At 40.1% G+C, this 21,399-nt stretch overlaps 1 protein-coding gene across 2 annotated transcripts in view; it reads right to left on the reverse strand.

Annotated features, from left to right (window-relative positions):
* NPHP3 (nephrocystin 3) overlaps nucleotides 1-21,158 on the reverse strand; it is a 46,444-nt gene extending 25,286 nt beyond the window's left edge. For both annotated transcript variants that reach the window (XM_036760113.1, XM_036760114.1), the window contains exons 1-10: nucleotides 20,763-21,158; nucleotides 16,426-16,551; nucleotides 15,209-15,359; nucleotides 13,566-13,718; nucleotides 11,696-11,829; nucleotides 9,927-10,087; nucleotides 6,233-6,389; nucleotides 4,708-4,782; nucleotides 3,346-3,525; nucleotides 332-435 (exon numbers count right to left, since the gene is read on the reverse strand). In XM_036760113.1, coding sequence (XP_036616008.1) covers nucleotides 332-435; nucleotides 3,346-3,525; nucleotides 4,708-4,782; nucleotides 6,233-6,389; nucleotides 9,927-10,087; nucleotides 11,696-11,829; nucleotides 13,566-13,718; nucleotides 15,209-15,359; nucleotides 16,426-16,551; nucleotides 20,763-21,158 — 1,637 coding nt within the window. The remainder of the gene's footprint in view (nucleotides 1-331; nucleotides 436-3,345; nucleotides 3,526-4,707; nucleotides 4,783-6,232; nucleotides 6,390-9,926; nucleotides 10,088-11,695; nucleotides 11,830-13,565; nucleotides 13,719-15,208; nucleotides 15,360-16,425; nucleotides 16,552-20,762) is intronic.
* Nucleotides 21,159-21,399: the final 241 nt, after the last annotated feature.

The raw sequence follows: 21,399 nt of genomic DNA on the forward strand, positions 1-21,399 counted from the left end.
CAATTTTCAATGAAATGTAAATTAAAACTAGAATGTAATAATTCAGCCTAAAATAGCTTCACCAGTTCCAAGAAGGAGCTTATGTAAGCCCTTCCCACAAGCTGATCATTTTCATGTTCTCCAATGCCCCAGAATGTAATTACTGTTTGTACTTCACAATAATGTCCTTATATGTCACAGAACTATTTCCTCTATGTAGATCTTGACTTTCCAATAGTATTGCAAGTAGGTAAGCAACAAAGTTGTGCCAAGAGTAGGCATTCAGTCTAATTCTAGTTAAATAAGTGAAACTCAAAAATGAAAGGTAAATTGAAACAACAAAAACTCAGACCACTTAGATAAAAGAAGTGATTTCCCAGAGCCTGGTCCTCCAGACACAAGAAGGGGCGGGATAGGTGCCGCTGCTGCCACAAGGTCATTTAGGCGCTGGTAATACTATGAACAAACAAAAAAATAGAAGCAATAAGGGTTCTAACACTGCTAATGCCACAAGAAACAGCTGATTATTAGTTATCTGCTTAGAACAAAGAGAATGTGAATAAATGAAATCAAGAACCTGAAAATCCTAATTTTAGACAGTAACACCTTGCCAGAACTTCTATCCATAATGGCTGATTAAATATACTTAGATTCAAAGGAAAGAATCCAAATCTAATTGATAGAAGATAAAAAAGGCTGTTGGCTTAGGGCCAATAACACGTGACTGGAAGTTTCCCGCAGTCCTAGTAAAATGATTAGCTGGCATGCTACTTTAAATCAGCGCCTAAAGTTCTATTCCTGGAATCTCACACAGAGTGACGCACTTGATTGGCCTCTTAAATAATTTTGATAATGATGATGGTTCTAAAAATATAAAATTCCTTCCATTCTTTATCTCATAAAACCCAGTAACAATCTTAATTACTTATGTGACAAGATCTGCTCTTAATTACAGCAAAGAAAACTGATTTGGTTTAAATGACTTGCCAAAGTTCCCAGTAAATGTTAATGACAAGACCAAGAAAAGACTCAGTTCAGAATTGTATCCACAATGAAGAAATAAAAGTGTTGTCAAGAAGAAAATCATGTCATTCCATTGTTCAAAAACCTTTAATGATTCAGCTTGGCATTCAAGACCTCCAAAATTGGGTTCCCATTTACCTTTCCAATCTTACAAAGGTAAACTCCTAACTACAGGCTGGCTCATGTACTCACTGTCCTCTGAACATGCCTTGATATTTCCTGCCTCCATATTCTTGCTTAAGCTGTTGTTTTCACCTATAATGCCATCACTCCTCCTCACTCCTATGTAAATCCTACCCTTCAGGACCCTGGCTGGGTCCAAGTTTCTCCATACTCTTTCGCTACCACTCCAGACTAGACTCTCAATGTGGCATTTAGCTGTCCCATGCTTGAGTTTTCAGTGTACATGCCTTGCTTCCTCGAGCTAGAACATAATGGACTTGAGCACAGAGCCTGATGGCTTACATGTTGTCTTATCACTTACTGTGATAAGTACCTGTAGGCTTGAAACATGAAATACGGGCCAAAGGGCAGAAGGATAGGCATTAAATATTTATTGAATAAACTCTACATAAAGGACAAATTAATAATGATAATTCTATCTACATTTCTATTGCCAAAACAGTGAGAAAATTATGGTGTTTGAAAACAATTGCTGAGCTATCTGAGGTTCCTAAGACAAATTCTGGGGAGTCACGAATATGTACTTCAAAACCAGAAGGGCATCCCCCTCTTTCAGGAAACCGAAGATGCCTCTTTTTAAGGATGGGTTAGCTTAGGCCCTGAGGTTATCATTTCTCAAACAAACGAGGAAAGTTTATGGAGAAATTTCTGCTATTTCCTCAGGGAGCTTCCTCTTTCTGGTTCCCTGCTGTCCAGCCTTCAGAAGGGACCCTCTTTGGGGGTTCTTGTTCTGGCCCTCACTGATGGTGGATGAACGGATGACCAATTCTTGCTTTGTCCCTATCTTCTTCCTCTTTCATGGCTCAGTGAAACAAACTAAAAGTGTACCTCACGGCTTTTCAACATACTATGTTACAAAAAATTCCCTACATAAAACTTGGTTTGATCTGAAACTAAACAATAAGATTCTAGTATAGGAAAACTTTCAACTGCAAACTGTGTTTTCAAGTTGTTGTTTTTTTAAGTTAGTGGTTTAAAAGTCAGATTTTCTCACAGAACCAAGACTTGAAATGGTTAGATTCCCAGGCCAGGCCACAAGAGCCTTGATCTGAGCATTACTGTTGTAAGACCTCCAGCAGAGATGGGGAAGGGAGTCATACCCAGACACCCTCAACTTGTGGATTTTCTACACCAGCAAAGGAGAAAGTGCTGCTTCCACAAAAGAGAAGAGGACCCTCCCTAGGTTTGTCACTCCCCAGGGGGATGGGAGTCTCCAGTCCAGGCTTTTCTCACATCTAGTTATATATTTGGGGCCTTTGTAATTCAAGGGCTGTAGAACTTAACTCTTGTTGCCTTTCTACTCTGGTACTTTCTGCTTTCTATGTCCTTCATGTTTAATTTGGTTGTTTTCAGATCTCAATCTAAATTCTCAGCTTTGACTATCCTGTATCTCAGATTCTGTTTGTATAAACACTTAATAAAAAATGGATTAATTCGGCTACTCTATAATTGAATAAATGGGCAGCTAGGTAGTGCCATAGTGCTTGGAACATGGGGTCTAGAGTCAGGAAGAACTGAATTCGAATCCAGCCTTAGACACTTCCTAACTGCATGACCCTGGATGAGTTACTTAACCTGTTTGCCTCAGTTTCTTCCCCTGTAAAATGAAGAAACACCTCTCTCCCAGGGTTGTTGAGAGAACAATTGAAATAATAATTGTAAAGTATTTAGCATAGTGTCTGACACACAGTAACTGCTATATGTTAACTATTATTATTAACTGACATATAATGATATATTTGTCATGCCATATTATATAATCTCTCCCCCCACCAAGTTTTCTTAATTTTCTCTGGAAACTAGCAGGTTGAGTTGGCCCACACTATTACTTTGAGCTACCTTGTGGTCCTGATCCTAAATCAGGTTATCATGCAGAGAATGACATAAGAGATGTCCTGATTCCTAGCTTTCAGTCATAAATTACAGGAGACATTTCTAACAACTGATTTTTAAGACTTTCTGCTTTGTGGTGTGCTATTAGTAAATGAAAATGTGGCTCAAGTTCACAAGCCTTCCGAGTCACCCTGGGGGCCTAGTTTAAGCCTATGCTCATGACTTGCTACCTATAATCAATCCAAAAGATCCGCATTTAAGTTCTTTTAAGGTTTTTTTTCCTAGTGAAGTCACTGTTTTTGTCTCTGTGATATAGTAAGCACTTACCTTCTCAAATCCTAGATCATATGCTGAATTAGAAGCCTGCTGAAAAGCCTCCATTTGCTCTTGCTCATCATGTATATCCCACAAAACATCACCATAATCATCTTCTTCTGGAATGGTAGAATCTTCTTCATTGTCCAAATCTTTCATTTCCTTCTCTGTGTTCTCAAAGCCCAATATATCCTAAAGAAGAGAGAGCATCCACATAAAAACAGAAAGGATGAAGATACATTTGTCTCATTAAAACCCAACATTAACATAATTCATGATCTAAAAAAAGATAAGACAGTTATGAAGTTTATCATTTTAGCTAGTGAGTGAGAACAATTTTCTGAGTGTGCGCTGATGTCTCGTTAATGCCATATGGGTAGGCTGTCTTTATATTTTAGGCCTGTTGAGTGTGTTCAACTAATAAGCAAGAGCATTCTCCATGAAATTAATGAATATTATTTTTTGCACCTAGCTGAAGTTCAGTCTTTGACTTAACAGATAAAATCTCTGGATACCACTTAATCCCAAGTCTAAGGCCTTATAAGCTTTCTAGCGCACATTAGAAGATAGATGCTGGTGTACACCTATAATCCTGGCTACCAGGGAGGCTGAGGTTATTGGATCTTTGAAGCATGGGTGTTCTGAGCTGCAGTGGGCCACGATGATCAAGTGTCTGTGCTAAGTTCCATGTTAATGTGGTGAGCCTTCTAAAGTGAAGGGCCACCCTGTAGCCTAAGGAGGGGTGAAGTGGCCCAGCTCAGAAATGGAGCAGCTCAAAGGTCCTATGACAATCAGAGTGGGATCCAATCTGTGAGTAGGCCCTGCATTTTAAAACTGGGTGAGATAGGGAGACCCAGTATTTATTTTTTTAAAAAAAGGAAGACTGTTAAATATACCCTTGTTCACTTTCTGCAACAAAAATTCTAATTCTTCCATCTTATTTCCTGTGTGTCAAAGCCAGATTTTTAAACATCATATAAGCTAATATAGAAACAACTACTTTACCCACACTTCAGAAATTTCTCTGAGTAAAATGACCTCAAGGTATGACTTTTAAACCAAGATTTATCTAACACCTTTCAACAGAAGGTATCAAAATGCTTCACAGCTGCTGCAATATTAAACCATTCTATGAGCTAGGTAAGGAATAAAGAGAAATACTTTCCCATAGACATTTAGTAAATATCACGGATAAGAGCCATGAGAATGGCTATACATTCTATAATAGGAGAGATGAATCATGCTGCCTTCTAAGGTTTAAAAAACCCACAAAACCAATAGCCCTCTTACCTGAACAACCGATGTTGATGGAAAGTTGTTGCCTAACAATACTTAATATCAAGTCTTAAATGTAATGCCTCTAATCCCATATACCTGTTTAATAATTTTTTCCACGTAATTATAAGTTTTATATGCTCCTTCTGCAGGCTCTCCTTGGTGGTCAATAATCTGAAAAATGATACATAGAAGGTTTTAGGTACTAAATTCCTTAATGAACATGAGACTTACAAACATAAAGTCTTAGCTAGTAGGAACCTTAAATATTATCTAGTCCAGAATTGGAGTAGTTAAAAGAAACATGAGACGTGCAAATGTAGAAACATCTCCACTCCAAACGTTTATATGGATTAGTTGTGCCCGACCTGTGGAAGAGCCTTTTGGGCTCCTATTGGTCTGATCAGCCACAGATGGGCACACTGTACCTTGACCCCAATATAGCGATGTTATTTTGGTCCTCTTTGAGTACAAAGGACAACCACCAGTCCAAGGACCTCATGAAAAAGCATGGACACGTATCCTACTTTTAAATCTGCAAATGATAATAGATATTCTAATGTTTTGCTCCTTTTTTCTCTTTCACTAGGAGGAAAAGGGATAGAAATTATGCTCATCATTTCAATGGTACAGGGAGCTCCCTAATGAAAAACTCCTTCTACCAGCATAGGTTGGCCACATGACCAGTGTGTGTCAGAGGTGGGATTTGAACTCAGGATTTCCTGGCTCTAAGACCAGCTCTATCCATGCTAACATGGTACCTCCTAAAATGAACCCATAATTCTAGCTTAGTAATATTTCAAGTACAACTCTTTGTGAAACCATACATTGAACTTTAAACAAATATCTCTAGATGTATAGCTTTCATCCTTCTGGGGATGTAGTTCATTAACTATGCTATACCTAATTCTAATAGAGGGACACTGGAAAGGTCAATGGAAAAAAGGGTGATAATTTTATAGTATAAGGACAATGAGGAACATAATTATTTTATTAACGCTCTTCTTTATTTGATAAGTCACATCTGTTTATAAAAACCTGTAATGAAAGAAAGATTCTTGCATCTGGTTATGTTTATTTTTCTCTAGCTTGTCTTCAATTTCACCCTTAATATCAACTAAATAAAGTTCACTAATCTCTCTCTCTCAGTATATGTGAAACCAGGCTTGTACTCCAAATTAAAATAGACACTTGTCATAACAGCTGTTCATGATCAAAGAAGGAGCTAGGTAATGTGGTGGCCAGTGATGGGCTTGAAGCCAAGAAGGTCTAAGTGTGAATACTGCCTTGACCACTTACCAGTTGCATGACCCTGGGCAAGTCACTTAACCTCTGATTTAACCTCTCTCAGCCTCAGTTTTTTCATCTTCAAAATGGGGTTAATACCAGTATCTATCTCACCAGTGTTCTTCTGAGGATCAAATGAGATTTAATGTATAAGGTGTTTTGCAAACTTTAAAGCATCTTATGTTAGCTGTCATCATCATCAGGTTCTCACTGAAACAATAGGATGGAGCCAAACAGAAGCAATATAATCATTATCAGTCGTTTATTATTTTTCTGTGCTTTTGGAAAAGCAGCCCACGACACTGAACAAAAACATTCCATTTTCTTTAAAATTTACCTTGGCCTTGTTAGCCTTGTTCAAGTAAGAAACTTGTTCAATCAACTGCTGGACAGAGTCAGAGCTGACTTGGCCATCCTCCAAGCGATGATAGATCAATCGAGGCTTTCCTTCGGAGTTTTTCAAAAATGCCTCTTCGCAGTCCTCCAACAAACAGCTAGATTGGAAATCAGCATTTCTTGTGCTACATTACACTGTTGCAGCAAACAGTTCAGTCAATCAACTCAACTTTCAATAATGGACTTGATTATAAAGACTATTCATCAAAGTCCCTAATGCAAAAAAAAAGCATTTTTCTAATTATTCTGTGTTGGTCAAGAAGCAAAATTTTCTTGAATAAGCCATGATAACTTATGTGTTGGGGGTCACTTTAAACTGTAATATCACAGAACTGGACTCCATTTTTTCCTTATATCTATAAAACTTAGATAACATTCTGAGCTAAACAGTAACTTAGATTTTAGCCTAATGGAGCAAACTCATGTTATGAATGTAAAATTTAACCATGCCATATATTTACACATGGTTTTCAAGTGAAAAGCTTGTTCCGGTTACTTTCAAATACTCCCTCAAGCTCTCATTCTCTCTCTTCTTTTTTACTGCCAAACTCCTGGACTATAAATCATAATTATGTTACCCATAGCTAGAATGCTCTTCCTCCCAATCTCTGACTCTTAGAACTCCTGCTTTCCTTGTAAGACTTCACTCAAGCAGCACATCTGCATCCCCTCTGAGGTTATCTTCTCTCTACTCTGCATTATCTTGTATGTTCTGATTTGCTATGTCTACATGTGATTTCTATGTATTGCTTTTCACAAGAATGAAGTGGCTTCAGGGCAAAAGCCGTTTTTGATTTTTTTAATCCCTAGAGAACTCAGCTTGTGTCTGGAACAAAGTAAATACTTAATAAATGTTGGCTGATTGATTTATCCATCAATGTAGATGACATCTATCAGTGTCTCCATTTCTTCAGCATTTTCTCACTTTTTAAACCAAGGAAGCTGGGCTTCCAATTTCACCCCTGTAAGAGGTCACTGAGGAACTCTGACCATTCCCAAATCCAACAGTCTTTTTCATTTATCTTTTTTTGTAGCTTTTGACAGTGTTGATGACGCTGCTCATTATTACCTTTTTCCATGGGGTGCTGATCACCTCCTCTCCCCCACCTGTCTGATAACTTCCCAGTCTCCTTTCCTGGTTCACCATCCATATCCTACCTCCTAAGCAGGGAGATTCCTAAAGTGCTGTCCTGGTTTCTCTTCCTTCTCCTTTAGTGGTCACATTTACTCCCTTAGATTTAATTATTCTCTCTATGCAGGTGACACCCATAATTCCAGGCTTATCTCTCTCCTAAACTTTACCCCTTCACATTCGGTTGTCTCCTGGACTTCTCAGCCAGCTAGATGTTCTGCTGACACCTCAAACCTGGCACTCCCTAAACTGAACTCAACATCTCCTCCTCTCCCCTGTGCCTACTCCTATATCTCTATAAAGGGCACCAGCACTGTCCTAGGCACCAGGTTTACGGTCATCACCTCCTTGTTACCCCTCCCCCACCTCTTTATAACCAGTTGCCAATATCCATGCAATTCTACCTGTGCATCTCTCACATCTGTTCCCCTTCTTGACATTCACATGGTCACTGCTCTAGTTCTGGGTCTCATCTCCTTTTGCCACCATGACTACAAGAGCCTCCCTTCTATCTGTTCTGCACCTCTCCAATTCGCGCTTTGAACAGCTGACAAAATCATCTTGCTAAGGTGCAGGTCTGCACTCCCTAGCTCAACAATCTTCCATGACTCCCACTATAAAATACAGACTCTTTAGTAAGTCCCTTGGAGTCTTCCATCATCATCCCACCTCTCTGCTTTTGTTTCATACTACTCTCTTTTACATGCTTTATATTCCAGCCAAATTAGACCACTTGCTATTCCTGAAATCAACCCTCCATGCCCTGGCACAGCTGCTTTCATTAGACTATGAGCTTCTCGAGGGCAGGCACTGTCTTTTTTCTACCTTTCTTTGCATTCCCAGTGCTTAGAAGAATGCCTGGCCCAGGGGAGGTACTTAATCAATACCGACTCACCTGCATTCACACAGGCAACACCTGCTTTCTGACACACAGACTCTCATCAGCTCGGCCTTTCAGAATATTGATCATCCATCAGGCTCCCTGCTCCTAACGCAGTAGCCATGTTATAGAGTGTAAGCTCCCTGAAGGCAGTGATGGCTTCATTTCTGTCTTTGTACACTCAGTTTTTAGCACAGTGCCCTGCCTGTAGTATTTAATAAAATTTGTTCGGTTGAAAATCTGACTCTTGCTGTCAATCATTTCTCGATTTTCTTCTTCTTTGACCCTTTTCACTTGCCTTTTGTTTAATCATATTAAATATTGCCTGGAGAACTAGTTGAATTGAACAGATTGAACAGAATAGCTCTAATTGAGAAAATGACTTCTTACAGTCAAGGAAAAAAACCCAGAAAAAAACATGATACTATCAAAATAACAGAAAAAATAAATTATTCACTATAGCACTATCTTCCCCAACAACACAGGCAAAGTACAAAGAAGCTACAAATAATACCATATATTGAAGGAACAAGCTTTACTGAAATTATTAAAGAAAGGGAACCCCCCAGAATCTCAGGGTTAGAAGGGACCGTCAAGGCCCCATAGTCCAATCTACATAGGAACTAAAATCCACTCAAAAACATAAGCAATAAGTGATCACCTAGACTGCCTGAACATCTTCTATGAGGGTAAACATACATCTGCCCAAGGCATGAGATGTTCTTGACCATTTTTTTTTCACGTGTCATGGATCCCTTTGGAAATCTACTGATGGAAACCTATGGGCCCCTTCTTGGAATGTTTTTAAAAATACAGGATGACCATGGAAATCAATTGTCCTGAAATATGGTTATCAAAATATTTTAAAAAGGAAGTTCTCAGGCTGTAGATTAAGAACCCTTGGCTACAGAGGAACTGAGTCTAGATTTTTAAAAATCTGCAAGGAAGCATCTACATTTTCCTATTTCTTCTTGACTGTCTTTTCTTCCAAGGGTAAGGGTTCCACCTTGAAGGGAGTCTTCAACCAGAGGCTGGTCAATCACACTGAGTTATGGTATCTCAGGGATTCTCTCTGGAGTATGAGTTGGAGAAGATAACCATCACCATCCAAAGCCCTTCCAACTCTGATATTCTGTGATTCTCATTCCTAAATATACATAGTCTGCTTTAAAACAAAAAATTAGTATGCCAAAATCAATTTATAAAGCAGGCAAAAGATGGGTCAAAAATAAATTTTCACTTAAAAAGTCTGAGGATTCTTTTAAATAATGAGCTCCCCTGGTGTATTTGAAATGTGCTTCAATTTACATGTAGCTATTTAGGAACAAATTACAGAAAGTGATTTATACTTTTATTCTTATCCAAGAAATGAATATTGGACTTTAAATGGTCCTTAGCCAATACAGATAATGAATTTAAGATACACTCAGTAAGAAGAATGGGTAAGCACATTTTGGTGATGTGTTCCAATTGAATAAAGAGCCATTAGAACACTTTTTAAATAGCACAAATTAGGAACATAAAAAAATTAAATTAGAATGCGCATTTTAAGTTCATTTTTAGCAATCTGTTTACTATATATAAGTGCAATCTAATAATAAACTGTAGATTCATTATACTTACCTTGGTAAAGTTAAATGAATAAACAAAATAACTAATGAACTCTTCTCAATTTCCCATTTTCTTACATTGAAGTAATGACTTCCATTCTCTATTGGAAAATAAATTGCATGGAAGAAGTATCCTATTGTCTCACACATTCTCTGGAGTTTGGGTGAATAGTCCTAATAGCAAAAATGAGAAGTATGAATGCAGGATTTATGTAAGGTTAGCCAAGGCTCAAGGCAATGTGGTGTACCACATTGAGCAAAAGATTTGGAGTCCTGAGACCCTTGGCTCCAATCCAAGCCCTGTGTGATCTTGGGCTACCATTGCCCCTCCCTGAGCCTCAGTGGGGTCATCTGTAAAATGAGGCAGCTGGATGATCTCTAACATCCCTTGCAACTCTAAATCCTACCATTCCACAAAATGAGTATCATACACGTGAGTCATGCATTTGGGTCATTATGGACATCCATCTATCAAAAAGGGAATAAAATAACAAAATTTGCAAAATTAACTTATTCTCAAAAATGTTGGCAATCCCAGATGTAAAAGATAAGTAATATCAGTTCACCACATTTAATAACATTCTGCAGCCAAAGGAGTAATGTATAATATCATGGCAGAAACAAGGCCAAAATGGTGTATTAATCTGCCTTGGGTCCTGGATTTCCTCGTGAAAAAACATGGAGAACAGATCTCTAGTAATAATGTTGCCAAGTATCTAAGATAAAGGTTCTTAGCCTTGTTTTGTATATGGAACTCTGGCAGTTTTGTGAAGCCTATGGAAACGTTCCCAGAATACTCTTAAATGTATAAAAAAAAATCCAAATGATAACAAAAGGACACCAATTATACTGAAATAAAGATGTATTTTTTTCCCATCCAAGACCATCTGAAATCCATCCACATGCCCCCTGCGGAATCCAGGGACCCCAGGCTAAGTAAGAACCCCTGGTCTAAGACAATAAGTTGCAGAGGGGTCCCACTGGTAGAAGTTTACCACTGGGAACTCCCTAGCCAGATAACTGGGGGTGAGGGAGTAGGAATTGGGTTTTCCTCTGTCTGAGGAAGCTTCTAGGTTAAGGAGCTTCAGGGCTTCAGAGAATCTTCTCAGAACAATGTCCTGTCCTTCCCCAACCCTGCAAAAAGTGGCAGAAGCTGATTCGCCCCTACTAGAGAAGGACAGAAGAAGAACCAGGGAAGGAACTGGGACAGGGGGAAGACAGGGGGCTAGTGTGAGTGCCTGCAAGGGATCTGAAAGAAATGAATGAATGAATAAAAAAATTTATTAAACACTCACTATGTACAAAACACTGTGCTAAGAACTGGGGACCCAAAAAGAAAAATGAAGATGATCCCCGTTCTTAAGGACTTCAAATTCTAAAGAGGGAGACAATACACAGAGGAGGTTCTGGCTGCAAATCAGCCAAACTAAATTAACTAAATTGTTAATTATAAATGTGTACATTACATGTTATATATAAATATATAGGTATATATGTGTATGTGTGTACACATACATACACATATATACATACATACACACATATAAAAAATATAAATATATACATATATATATCTCCATAAATTACATAATTAACTAAATCACAGCTGTGGCCAGTCTTGTCTTCCCAGAAGGTACACTGGCCCAAGTCACCCTAGGTAGGACTACATCTCTTATTACAGAAGATAAACTATCATCTGGTTTAGAAGAGGTAGGGTTGTCTCTCTAAAAGGGAGGTATACAGATTGTATTTCAGTGAGCCTGCATTTTATAAGACACTCACCCTCAAGAAAATGTCCATTTCAGGCTGTGTTTCATCGGTGTTGATGAGGTAACATCTGACTGTGTTACTCCACAAAGAATGGGAGAACAATGGAGTAACTTGTAACAAACTAGCTACAGCAGCATCCCAGTCATCTGTAAAGAAACAAAGTATGGCCGTTTCACAGAACGACGGCCAGGCAATCTTCTCAATGAGGTTCAACAAGAGGTTCACGATAATAACCGGTATTTTTACTGTTCTTTAAAGTATGCAAAGCACTTTTCATAGAGCACCTCATCTGAACCTCAGAACAACCTCCTGAAGTTGGAACTGTGTACATGACGACCCTCATTTTAAAGGAGGAAATTGACGCGCATCGAGGCCTTATCCAGGGCCCCCAGCTGGCAACTACTTGGGGCATAGTTCAAACCCTGCTCTTCCTAACCAAGTCTAATCCATACTGCCTTCCAACTTTAAAAATGTTCAGTAGATTCTTTGGATGCTTAGAAATGATCTTTTAGATTAATAAATTGTACTAGGAATCACCAATTCCTCCAAATTGTAATTCAGATTCTCCCCACCACCCCCGGCAGGGAATGAGAGCCACTGGTGGTCCTGCCCAAAGATGTTGACTCCCACTGGGATCTCTCTTTCAAGGGAACTTCAACCATTTGTTAGTTGAAGGGTAAGGTAGGCCATTTTTTTCAATATCATCTTGGTTAAGCCAGGCTCCTCCTCTGGCTTACCTAATTGGTGATGGCTAAACTATACTGGCCTCAGACACACTATCTGTGTGACCTTGGACAAGTCACTTAACCCTGTCTGCCTCAGTTTCCTTATCTGTAAAATGATCTGGAGAAGGAAATGCAAAATCACTCCAGTATCTCTGCTAAGAAAATCCCGAATGGGGTCACAAAGAGTAGGGCATGCCTAAAAATGACTGAACTATAAACTACACTGTATCCAAGACAGGAGTTGGAAAAAAAATAACATGTAATTATCTGACATTTGGCTAAAAGATCATTAAGTTTTTATTAATGCTTTTTTTAACTATCATAGTCATGTTTGGACATGCCTACCACTAAATTCCTCAATTTCCTTATAACAAAGAAAAATAATTAAGTGAAATCAAAGAGACTATGTCACAATTCTCCTTTTCTCTTTTTCAAAAGGAGGTTGGTATATTCCTGACTTTGGTAAAGATGTTGTGCCTGTTTCCAAAAACAATGTTTTGTAAAATGCTACTGACATTTAGGTAAAAGCCACAGGCATCGGGAAGTCTGGAGCAATAATAACCACAAAGCTCTTATTTATATATTTATATAGTGCATCTGTTTGACAAAGAGCTTTCCTCACAACCATACTGTGCTCAACTTGAGAGAAAGCTGATCTCAGAGGTGCAGTGAGTCACTCACCAAGACTCAGGTCTTAGAAATGGGGCCATCCTGAGTGGCCACCCTGACACCTCATGCTTCTACCTCCCATTCTGCAGGGGAAGAGACTAAAGCAAGTGGGGCCAGATCCCTTGTTAGTCATATTCTTGATGTTTCATCGCCTTGTTAGCAAATTCAGGAGTAGAAACATGGTCCTTACAGAATTTAGAGAAGATATACATTGAACCGTGCTGTCCCAAGGGTTTATGAGTGGCTAAACTTCTGTGTGATTCCTGAGTAAGCTGGGTAGGATCACTTTGTTTCATGGCCACACCCTACACCCCTAACTCTGGTCAGCCATCCTACAAAGACATGCTACTACATAGTGCTCCCTTGTGGACTGGGAAACAAGGATCCATGATCACTTGAGAAAAAAAAATCCAACTTACAGTCATGGATAAAGGTGCATTATAGGAATAGTTATCAATCAAGTTAGTTCGAAACATGGTGAGTCTTACCTCGGTTAACATTTGCAAATGGTCCTTCTACATCGATAGAACTATGGGCGAACTCGGGTCCCCTGTGAGACTGTTGAAGCTGCATCATGCTGCCTATGGAAGGCTCACTGCCCAAGGCTCCACCGCGCCAGGAGTCACAGCGAGTTCCAGGAGCTTAAAAAAAACCCAACAACTTTTTTTCTAATAAAAATCAAGTTACAGAATGTTACTTAATAAGCCTGCTTAAAAAAAATCTTACTATTCTATTTCCTTTATTGGCTTCCTAATTACTTATCATGTTCATTTAAAAATTCCTAAAAGGGAGGCCATTATTATTATTGGATATGAAAACTATGTTAACTGGACCCATCTAAATGAGAACCAATTAGTATTTGAATACTTAGGTTAGTAGGTGAAAAAACATCTTAATTGTAAAACCATCTGTACACATTAAATAAATAAGCACACTGCAGGTACTGCACATCTCAGTATCCAAGTAAACTAGGGGTAAAGAGGTCAATCTGGTTTTTGCCCCATTTCATAATACCCAGAATTGCTACATTCCCTCTTCTACATTTATAACTATATGATTCTATATCAAGAGTTTCTGAATGTGCTCAAATTCTTTGTATAAACCAGGAGCTTTTGCAAAGATAAAGGAGGCACTCCAAAAGTGATCCAGCCACTTTATTAATTTCAAGAATGGCGATGCATTTCTGGCTTTTTATAATATGGTTTAAAACTTAAATCTTTATTATGTACGGTATCACTTCATTTATACCGCATCATCAAAATGAGGTGTGATATGTGATTTTCTAAATAACTGATGTCGACCCTTTAAATGCCAAAACTTTTAAAATTTTATCCATTCTGGAAAGAAATATTTCAATAATTTTTCAACATACCTCTGTCTTCTTAAGCAGAAGAAACCGTGTATATAACTTTAGCTTTTATTAGTGACTCAGGTTCATCGTTATGAATATCAGCTGCTATGCTAGGCTGTCATAGAGATGTCCTCTGTGTATGGCTCTATAACGTTACATTAAATACATACACACTAATGTGCATTTTACAATCTTCCATATGTTTTGGTTTTTTTAATAGATTTTTTTTGTTTCCTCTTGTTACTATCAGTACAACTGCTTTTGGCAATCTTGCACCACTGGATTTATGGTACAATAGGTTTGTAAGAACTGTATTTAAAGTAAGAGTTATAAGACTCTGAATAAGGTCCTGACAGAGCTCTTCTGGGAGTAAACTACATGAGCTTTTAGGTCATGGACATTATCATGTATTTTTGCAGCTCAGAGGGACCTCTACTCCTTTAAAAAACAAATAACTTATTTGAAGGTTCTGGTTGTATTCTAGGTCAACGATGTCAAACTTACATAGAAAGGGATCTCTGTGGCCACATACTGACTTAGAAAACCACAAATTAACATGATCTGTGTTGTACTGCATCTATATTTGTTTTGGTAAACATTTCCCAATTATATTGTGATCTTGTTCCAGCTCCAGGAAGTGAGTCTGACATCTCTGTTCTGGAGAGTGAAGGTTGCAATTAAAAGGAACTTTTCCATTTCATTATATTATGAAGACCTAGGTTATGGATTTTAAATATCATCTTTTCACTAATATCACAAATAGAGTTCAAACATGTTTACCAGTGACATCTGTGCAACTGTCATCGGAATCGGACTCCTCGGGATCAAAGACCTGGATGCCTTGAGCCTGGAGTCTCTGAAGTTTGGTTTCCAGTTCTCGTTTGGCTCTCAACAAGTCCTGGATTTCATTTTCCTTAGTTTCCCTAAAAATCTTTAAAGATTTTTAGAAAAAAAATAATGCAAATATATTTTTTATAACTAGAATGTTGACTGACCATCTAAGAATATTTCATAAAAATATTTTGTATATGAAACCATTATTATTTGATCCTCAAAATCTTCTTTTGTAAACTGAATGATCTCAAGGTCTTTTAGTTTTTCCTGAAAGATCTTGTTTAAAAGGCTTACTATCATCTGCAGGATCAAACAGAAAATCCAGCTTGTCATTCAGTACCCTTTCAATTCAGTTCAACCCTTTCCAATCTTCTTACACCTTTCTCCCTCTGCCCCCCCCCCCCCCACCCCAATACTCTGTGATCCAGTGACTCTGGCTTCCCTGCTGTTCCTCACACAAGATACTCCCTCTATAAACTAAGTATTTTTAATGGCTGGTCCCTGTGCCTGGAGTATTCTCCCTCCTAATTTCCACTTCCTTGCTTCCCTGGCTTTCTTCAAGTCCCAGCTAAAATCTCATCTTCTATGAGAAACCTTTCCTGATCCCCATAATGCTGGTGTCTTCCTTCTGTTGCTTATTTCCAACTTTTCCTGTATTCAACTCATTTTTACACAATTCTTTCCATGTTTTCTCCCCCATTAAATAATAAGTTCTTTGAGAGCAGGACTATCTTTTGCTTTTCTTTGTATCCCTAGCACTTAACACAGTACCTGGTACAATAACAGGTCCCTTAAAAAAAGTTTACTTACTGACTAAAACCCATCACTTAGCTCCTTGGATTTCTCAATGTTACTTGAGCAAATTCCTACATGGTGGAGGGTCTACACTGTAGACTGCAGAATTCCGGACTAGATGACCTCAAAGATTTCTCTCAACTCTGAGATTCTCTGAACTCAGAAACAGACTAGGGATTTTTGTTCTCATAAACGTGGCTTATTTACCCATTACACTGGAGCATCCTCATCTGCAAATCGTGGGAGTGGACAAGGTTATTTCTAAAGTTTCTTCCATCACAGGCATGAGATGATGCTATTAAGCTGGTTTTCACAATATTTAACTCCTCTATCTACGTAATGGACAACAATCAAAGCCATTTACTTACCTTGAATTGTCTTTTAACTTTATCTCTGTCCTGTTCAAATGTTGCTGCTCTCTCCATAGCTTGATATTTGGCTTCTAAAGCACTTTCCTTTTCTCGAAGTATCTTCTGGTAAGTTTTCTGAAGTGCCTAAAGAAACAATGATCTTGTAAATCTTTCTGACAAGCAGCATCACCACACAATTCCTCATTGCTTTATTATATAATAAAATAAGAGTACACAGTTGCTTTAACCATGCATATATTGAGGCAAACTATTACTTTGTTTTTTTAAGAGTACTGGGTCAATTCTTTTGTTTTCTCATGCCTCATTAGCACCAACTGTAAATGAGAATAAAAACACCCATTTCATTAGCTGAGCTGGAAGAATGCTACCACGGGACTTTCAAAAGATGCTTAAAGATAGAAGAGAAAGGAAATAAGCCGTTAGGCAACAATCAGATTGGTAGCAGCAGAGTGAACGAGTCCATATAAACTCAGCAGCACCCTGACCAGTCAGATCAAGGCATGTTTCATCCAGTTCCCAGCTCATCGATTCAAGTCTCCTTTGACCAACCTTTTGGCTTACTCCCTTACTCTGGGCAGGGGCTGTGTGAATTTCAAAATCCCAAGCACATTTCAGACGTGACCACTAGACAGTACTGTAGGTGGGCAAACCATGGCTAATTAGCACGTCCCTCTAACTTACTGCTAAAAAGTAACTGATAAATCCTGGATAAATCCAAAATACATATTATACATATTACATATAAATATTATATATTAAAAACTCCAATCTGAAGGCTACTTGTCTGTCTGTGGAAGTCAACAATATTTACTGAGTTATTCCTCCTGAGTACTGAGTAAAACATGAGCGAAGGCATTAAGATATAACAGCGGGGGATGTGTCTTGGGGATGGCAAGCTGCCATAGAATTAAAGGGGAATGTAACACATATATGAGGTCCCTGTGAGATAATGCTGATTTCAGACAGGGTGTTGCTGTTGATCCTCCTTTGTTCTTGAAAAGGACTAGTTACATCAGCAGGGTGATGTCTTGACTTGCAAGTGAACTGGATTTAAATGAAATGTCATCAGCCTCATTCTCTCCTCCAGAGTCATTGGAGTCCAGGGGCAAGATATAGGTCAAGATGATTGGAGATGGCCACTGACGGGGTGGGACCTGATCCTGGAAGCCCTTGAAGGCTGAGTGAAGGAATATGAGTTTTATTTAGTGTGCCATAGAGACATACTTGCAGAGTTTTAGGTAATCTTACCCATTCTGAATGCAGCCAGGAACCAGGTAGACAGTAAAAGAAAAAAAAAAAGGGTCTCTAACGTGGTATCACAATATGCATGTGCATCCAGGCATATGTGCTTTACTCACTGGGGAAGTCTCCAGACCCGTATTGAAAGTATGTCATCTTAGGCTACACACCAGTCTAAAAATCACCTGTGTCTCAGATGTACTGTTTATGAAGGCAAGGTCCTTTGCAATTGGTTTTAGGTAAATGCAAAATAGTTAAATTTTTGAAAAAAAGTTTTAGTATTCTTAGGGATAAACCTTCAGAAATCATTGCCTGTGGGTTCTAGACAGCCAAGGTTTTATGGCACTGCTTTAGGTACTAAAATCCCAGGATCTAGGAGCACAGATCTAGACCTGAATGGGACCTAAAAACTTAGCTATTCTACAGTTGAGGAAACTTACCCAAGGGCACACAGATATTAAATGTCAGAGATGGGATTTGAACCCAGGTCTTTTGGTTCCAGAGCCAAGGTTCTTTCTACTGTACTATTCCATTACTACCTGTGTGACCTTAGGCCCATCATTTCCACTCACTGGGCCTCAATTTCTTCATCCATAAAATGGGTGGTGGTGATGGCCTAGCTGAGATTTCTACTATATATATGTATACACACACACACACACATACACATACACACGTGTATGTGTGTATTCTATAATATTTATGTATAATTATTATATTACATATTTTATTATATATGTAGATATAAAATATACACACAAAGAGGATGGATGTCCTAAAAATCTTAGCGCAATTTTAAGCTACTACACTTTATAACTGTCTTATGACTTTTGGGATACCCTGTATTTTGTAATTACTTATGTATATAGCATGTTGTTTCTCCTGCTAGCACATAAGCTCTCTTCCAATAGGAACTGTTTCAATTTTGTTTTTTGTATGGCCAGCACTTAGCCCAATTCCTGGAACATGGGAGGTATTAAATGCATTAAAGGCACACTGACTAATTACAGTACCTTGATTAAAAAAAAACAAAAAACCTTTGTGAGACCAAACACAGGTACACGCAGATGTGGGTGGGGACATATATAACAGAAAGAGCCTGGTATTCTCCTTAAACAGGTTGTACTAGAAGTCTTTTTATGCCCTCCCTGATCCTAGCTAATGAGGAAAAATCCAGGTCTCAGACAGAAAAAGCACTAGGTTTGGATTCAATCTGGGAATTCTGATCTTGGCTCCATGTGACCCTGAGGATGTCATTTCACTCTTGGCAATTCAGGTTTCTTCATTTGTAAAGTAAGAGTTGGCTCATCATCTCCAAGAACTCTTTTAGCTCTAAATCTATTATGGTGAAGAAAACCAGGTATTCCAAGAGGCTAAAACATCACAAATTGGGAATGGTCAGCCTGGAGATAAAAGGATTTGGAGGGACAGGATAGCTATGCTTGAGTATTCATGTAGAAGAGGGATCAGGCCTGTTTTGTTTGGCCCAAGAGGGCAGAATTGCTACATACTGCAAAGAGACAAATTGAGGCTTGATGTCAGGAAAAACTTCCTAACAACTAGGTGTCCACCAGTGGAATGGGCTGCCTCTGGAGGTTGTGGGTCCTCCCCCCCTTGGAGGTTTTCAAGCAGAGACTGGACAATCACTAGTCAGGTATGCTGAAGCAGGTTGGTTGGTCCTTTCAGGTACTGGATGGACCAGATGGCTGCTGAGGACCCTCCCAATGTTCAAACTGCAGTTCTGTGATTTCTTTAGGGTCTTACTCTACTGTTTGGAGACACGTCTAGAAATCACAATCATTATTTCAGGTATCTTGTTGGTTAATGCCTTGGGGCCACAAAAGGCCACTACAGCTTCTACAAACATCCCACTCTGGTGGCCCATTCAGGCATGGAGTGAACCAAAGGAATGGAAAAGTAGACATGCAAAAGGCCTCACCACAGGTCATCCCAGCAGAATACAACTTCTGGTTGGTTTTATCAAGTGATAATATTTTCAAGTAGAGGTGGTAATGGCCTTAGGACCAGCCTCATCTATCATCATGCTAGCCAGGCACCAAGGGATGAATTTTCAGGAAAGATCTTCTACTACAGGGGTATTCAAACTTTTTCAGTTTGTACTCTTTAGACTTCAGAAAACCCCTCTGGACCTCATTCTATAGGAAATGAAATAAATTATACAATTTACCAGGCAAATGCACATAAGAAATAAAATTAAGTCATTTCAATGGGCAATTAGGGGGTGCAGTGGAGAGCATGCTGGGCCTAGAGTCAGAAGACTCATCTTCATGAGTTCAAATCTAGTCTCTGACACTAGCCGTGTGACCCTAGGCACATCACTTAACTATATAAGCCTCAGTTTCCTCATATGTAAAATGAGCTGGAGCAGGAAATGGCAAGTCACTTCAGTATCTTTGTGAAGAAAACCCTTAAGAGGATCAGAAACACAACTAAACGATAATTTCAATAAGGTAATACAGTTTTTTTTTCTTCCAAATACTTCCAGGCACAAAACCTAAGATCAGGAAGCCCTGCTAGAATAGGTCAGAGAGGGGTCCCAGTATGCACTGGATGAGAATACCTTTAGAGACCCGAAAGTTAGTCTTTTCAGCACTGCAGAAGTGGCCTGAATGAATGAAAGCAGCTACCAAAGGTGACTTGGAGGATTAGTTGAAGCAGTGGAGAAAATGACCAACTGACAGAGGATGGGGAACAGTGGAAAGAGAACTGACTGGCTCAGTCGGAGGCCCTGGGTTAAAATCTTGCCTCTGCCACTTATCACTTGTGGGACCCCGGGCAACTTCACCTGCCCAGGCCTCAGTTCCCTTATCTGTAAAATGACTAGATCGATTCTAACTCTAGATAGAGGATTCTATGAACCTTTCCGAGACTCAGTTTCCTCCCCAGTAACAAGAGGGGACTGGACTGGACGGCCTCCCAGGTCCCTTCAAGCTCTAGAGCCACAGTTCTCGCTGGGCCTCAGTTTCTCTGTTTGACCCTGGAGGTCCCTCCCAGCTTTATCCTCCCCTGTAGTTTCCCCTCGGCCCCCGCGGTCCTCTCTGGCCGTCGGTCTCGGGCCCGGCGCGCCCGGTCACCTGCAGCTCGGCCCGCAGCCGCTTGTTCTCCGTGTCCAGCTTGGCCTCCCGGCGGCCCATGGCCAGCAGCTCCTGGTTCTTGCTGACCCGGAAGATCTCGTACTCCTTTTTCAGCCGCTCGCACTCGGCCGCCGCGTACTCCAGCTCGGGCACCGACGAGCCCGTGGACTTGAAGCTGGCCCCGAGCAGCCCCGCGCCGCGCGCTCCGGCCCCGGCCCCGGCCGCTGCCCCGGCCCCGGCCCCCGCGACCCCAGCCCGGCGGAAAGAGCCGCGCAGCAGCCGGGCCTTGGGCTTCACCTCCACGGGGATCTCGCAAGCTTCGCCCCCGCCGCCCCCGTACGTGTCCTCGATCACCTCCCCGCCCGCGGGGCTCACCAGGGACGAGGCGGTTCCCATGGCGCCCCTGACCCCGGTCCCACCCCCTCGGGCTGCCCACCCCTGGGCCGTCTTCGTGGGCGTGGACTCGATGCTGGGGCGGCCCCGCAGCCCCGCTCCACTCCGCCCGTGCCGTTCCTGGGGGGCTGTCAGGGGCCTGGGCTTTCCTCCAGACCTCCCGCCTCCATATCTTCTCTTCCTCCCCTCCTCCACTCATCCTCTTTTTCTCTCCCTTCTCCTCATCCCTCCTTCCTCCTTGTCT

The sequence above is a fragment of the Trichosurus vulpecula genome, chromosome 5, assembly GCF_011100635.1.
Source record: "Trichosurus vulpecula isolate mTriVul1 chromosome 5, mTriVul1.pri, whole genome shotgun sequence".
NCBI classification, from domain to species: domain Eukaryota; kingdom Metazoa; phylum Chordata; class Mammalia; order Diprotodontia; family Phalangeridae; genus Trichosurus; species Trichosurus vulpecula.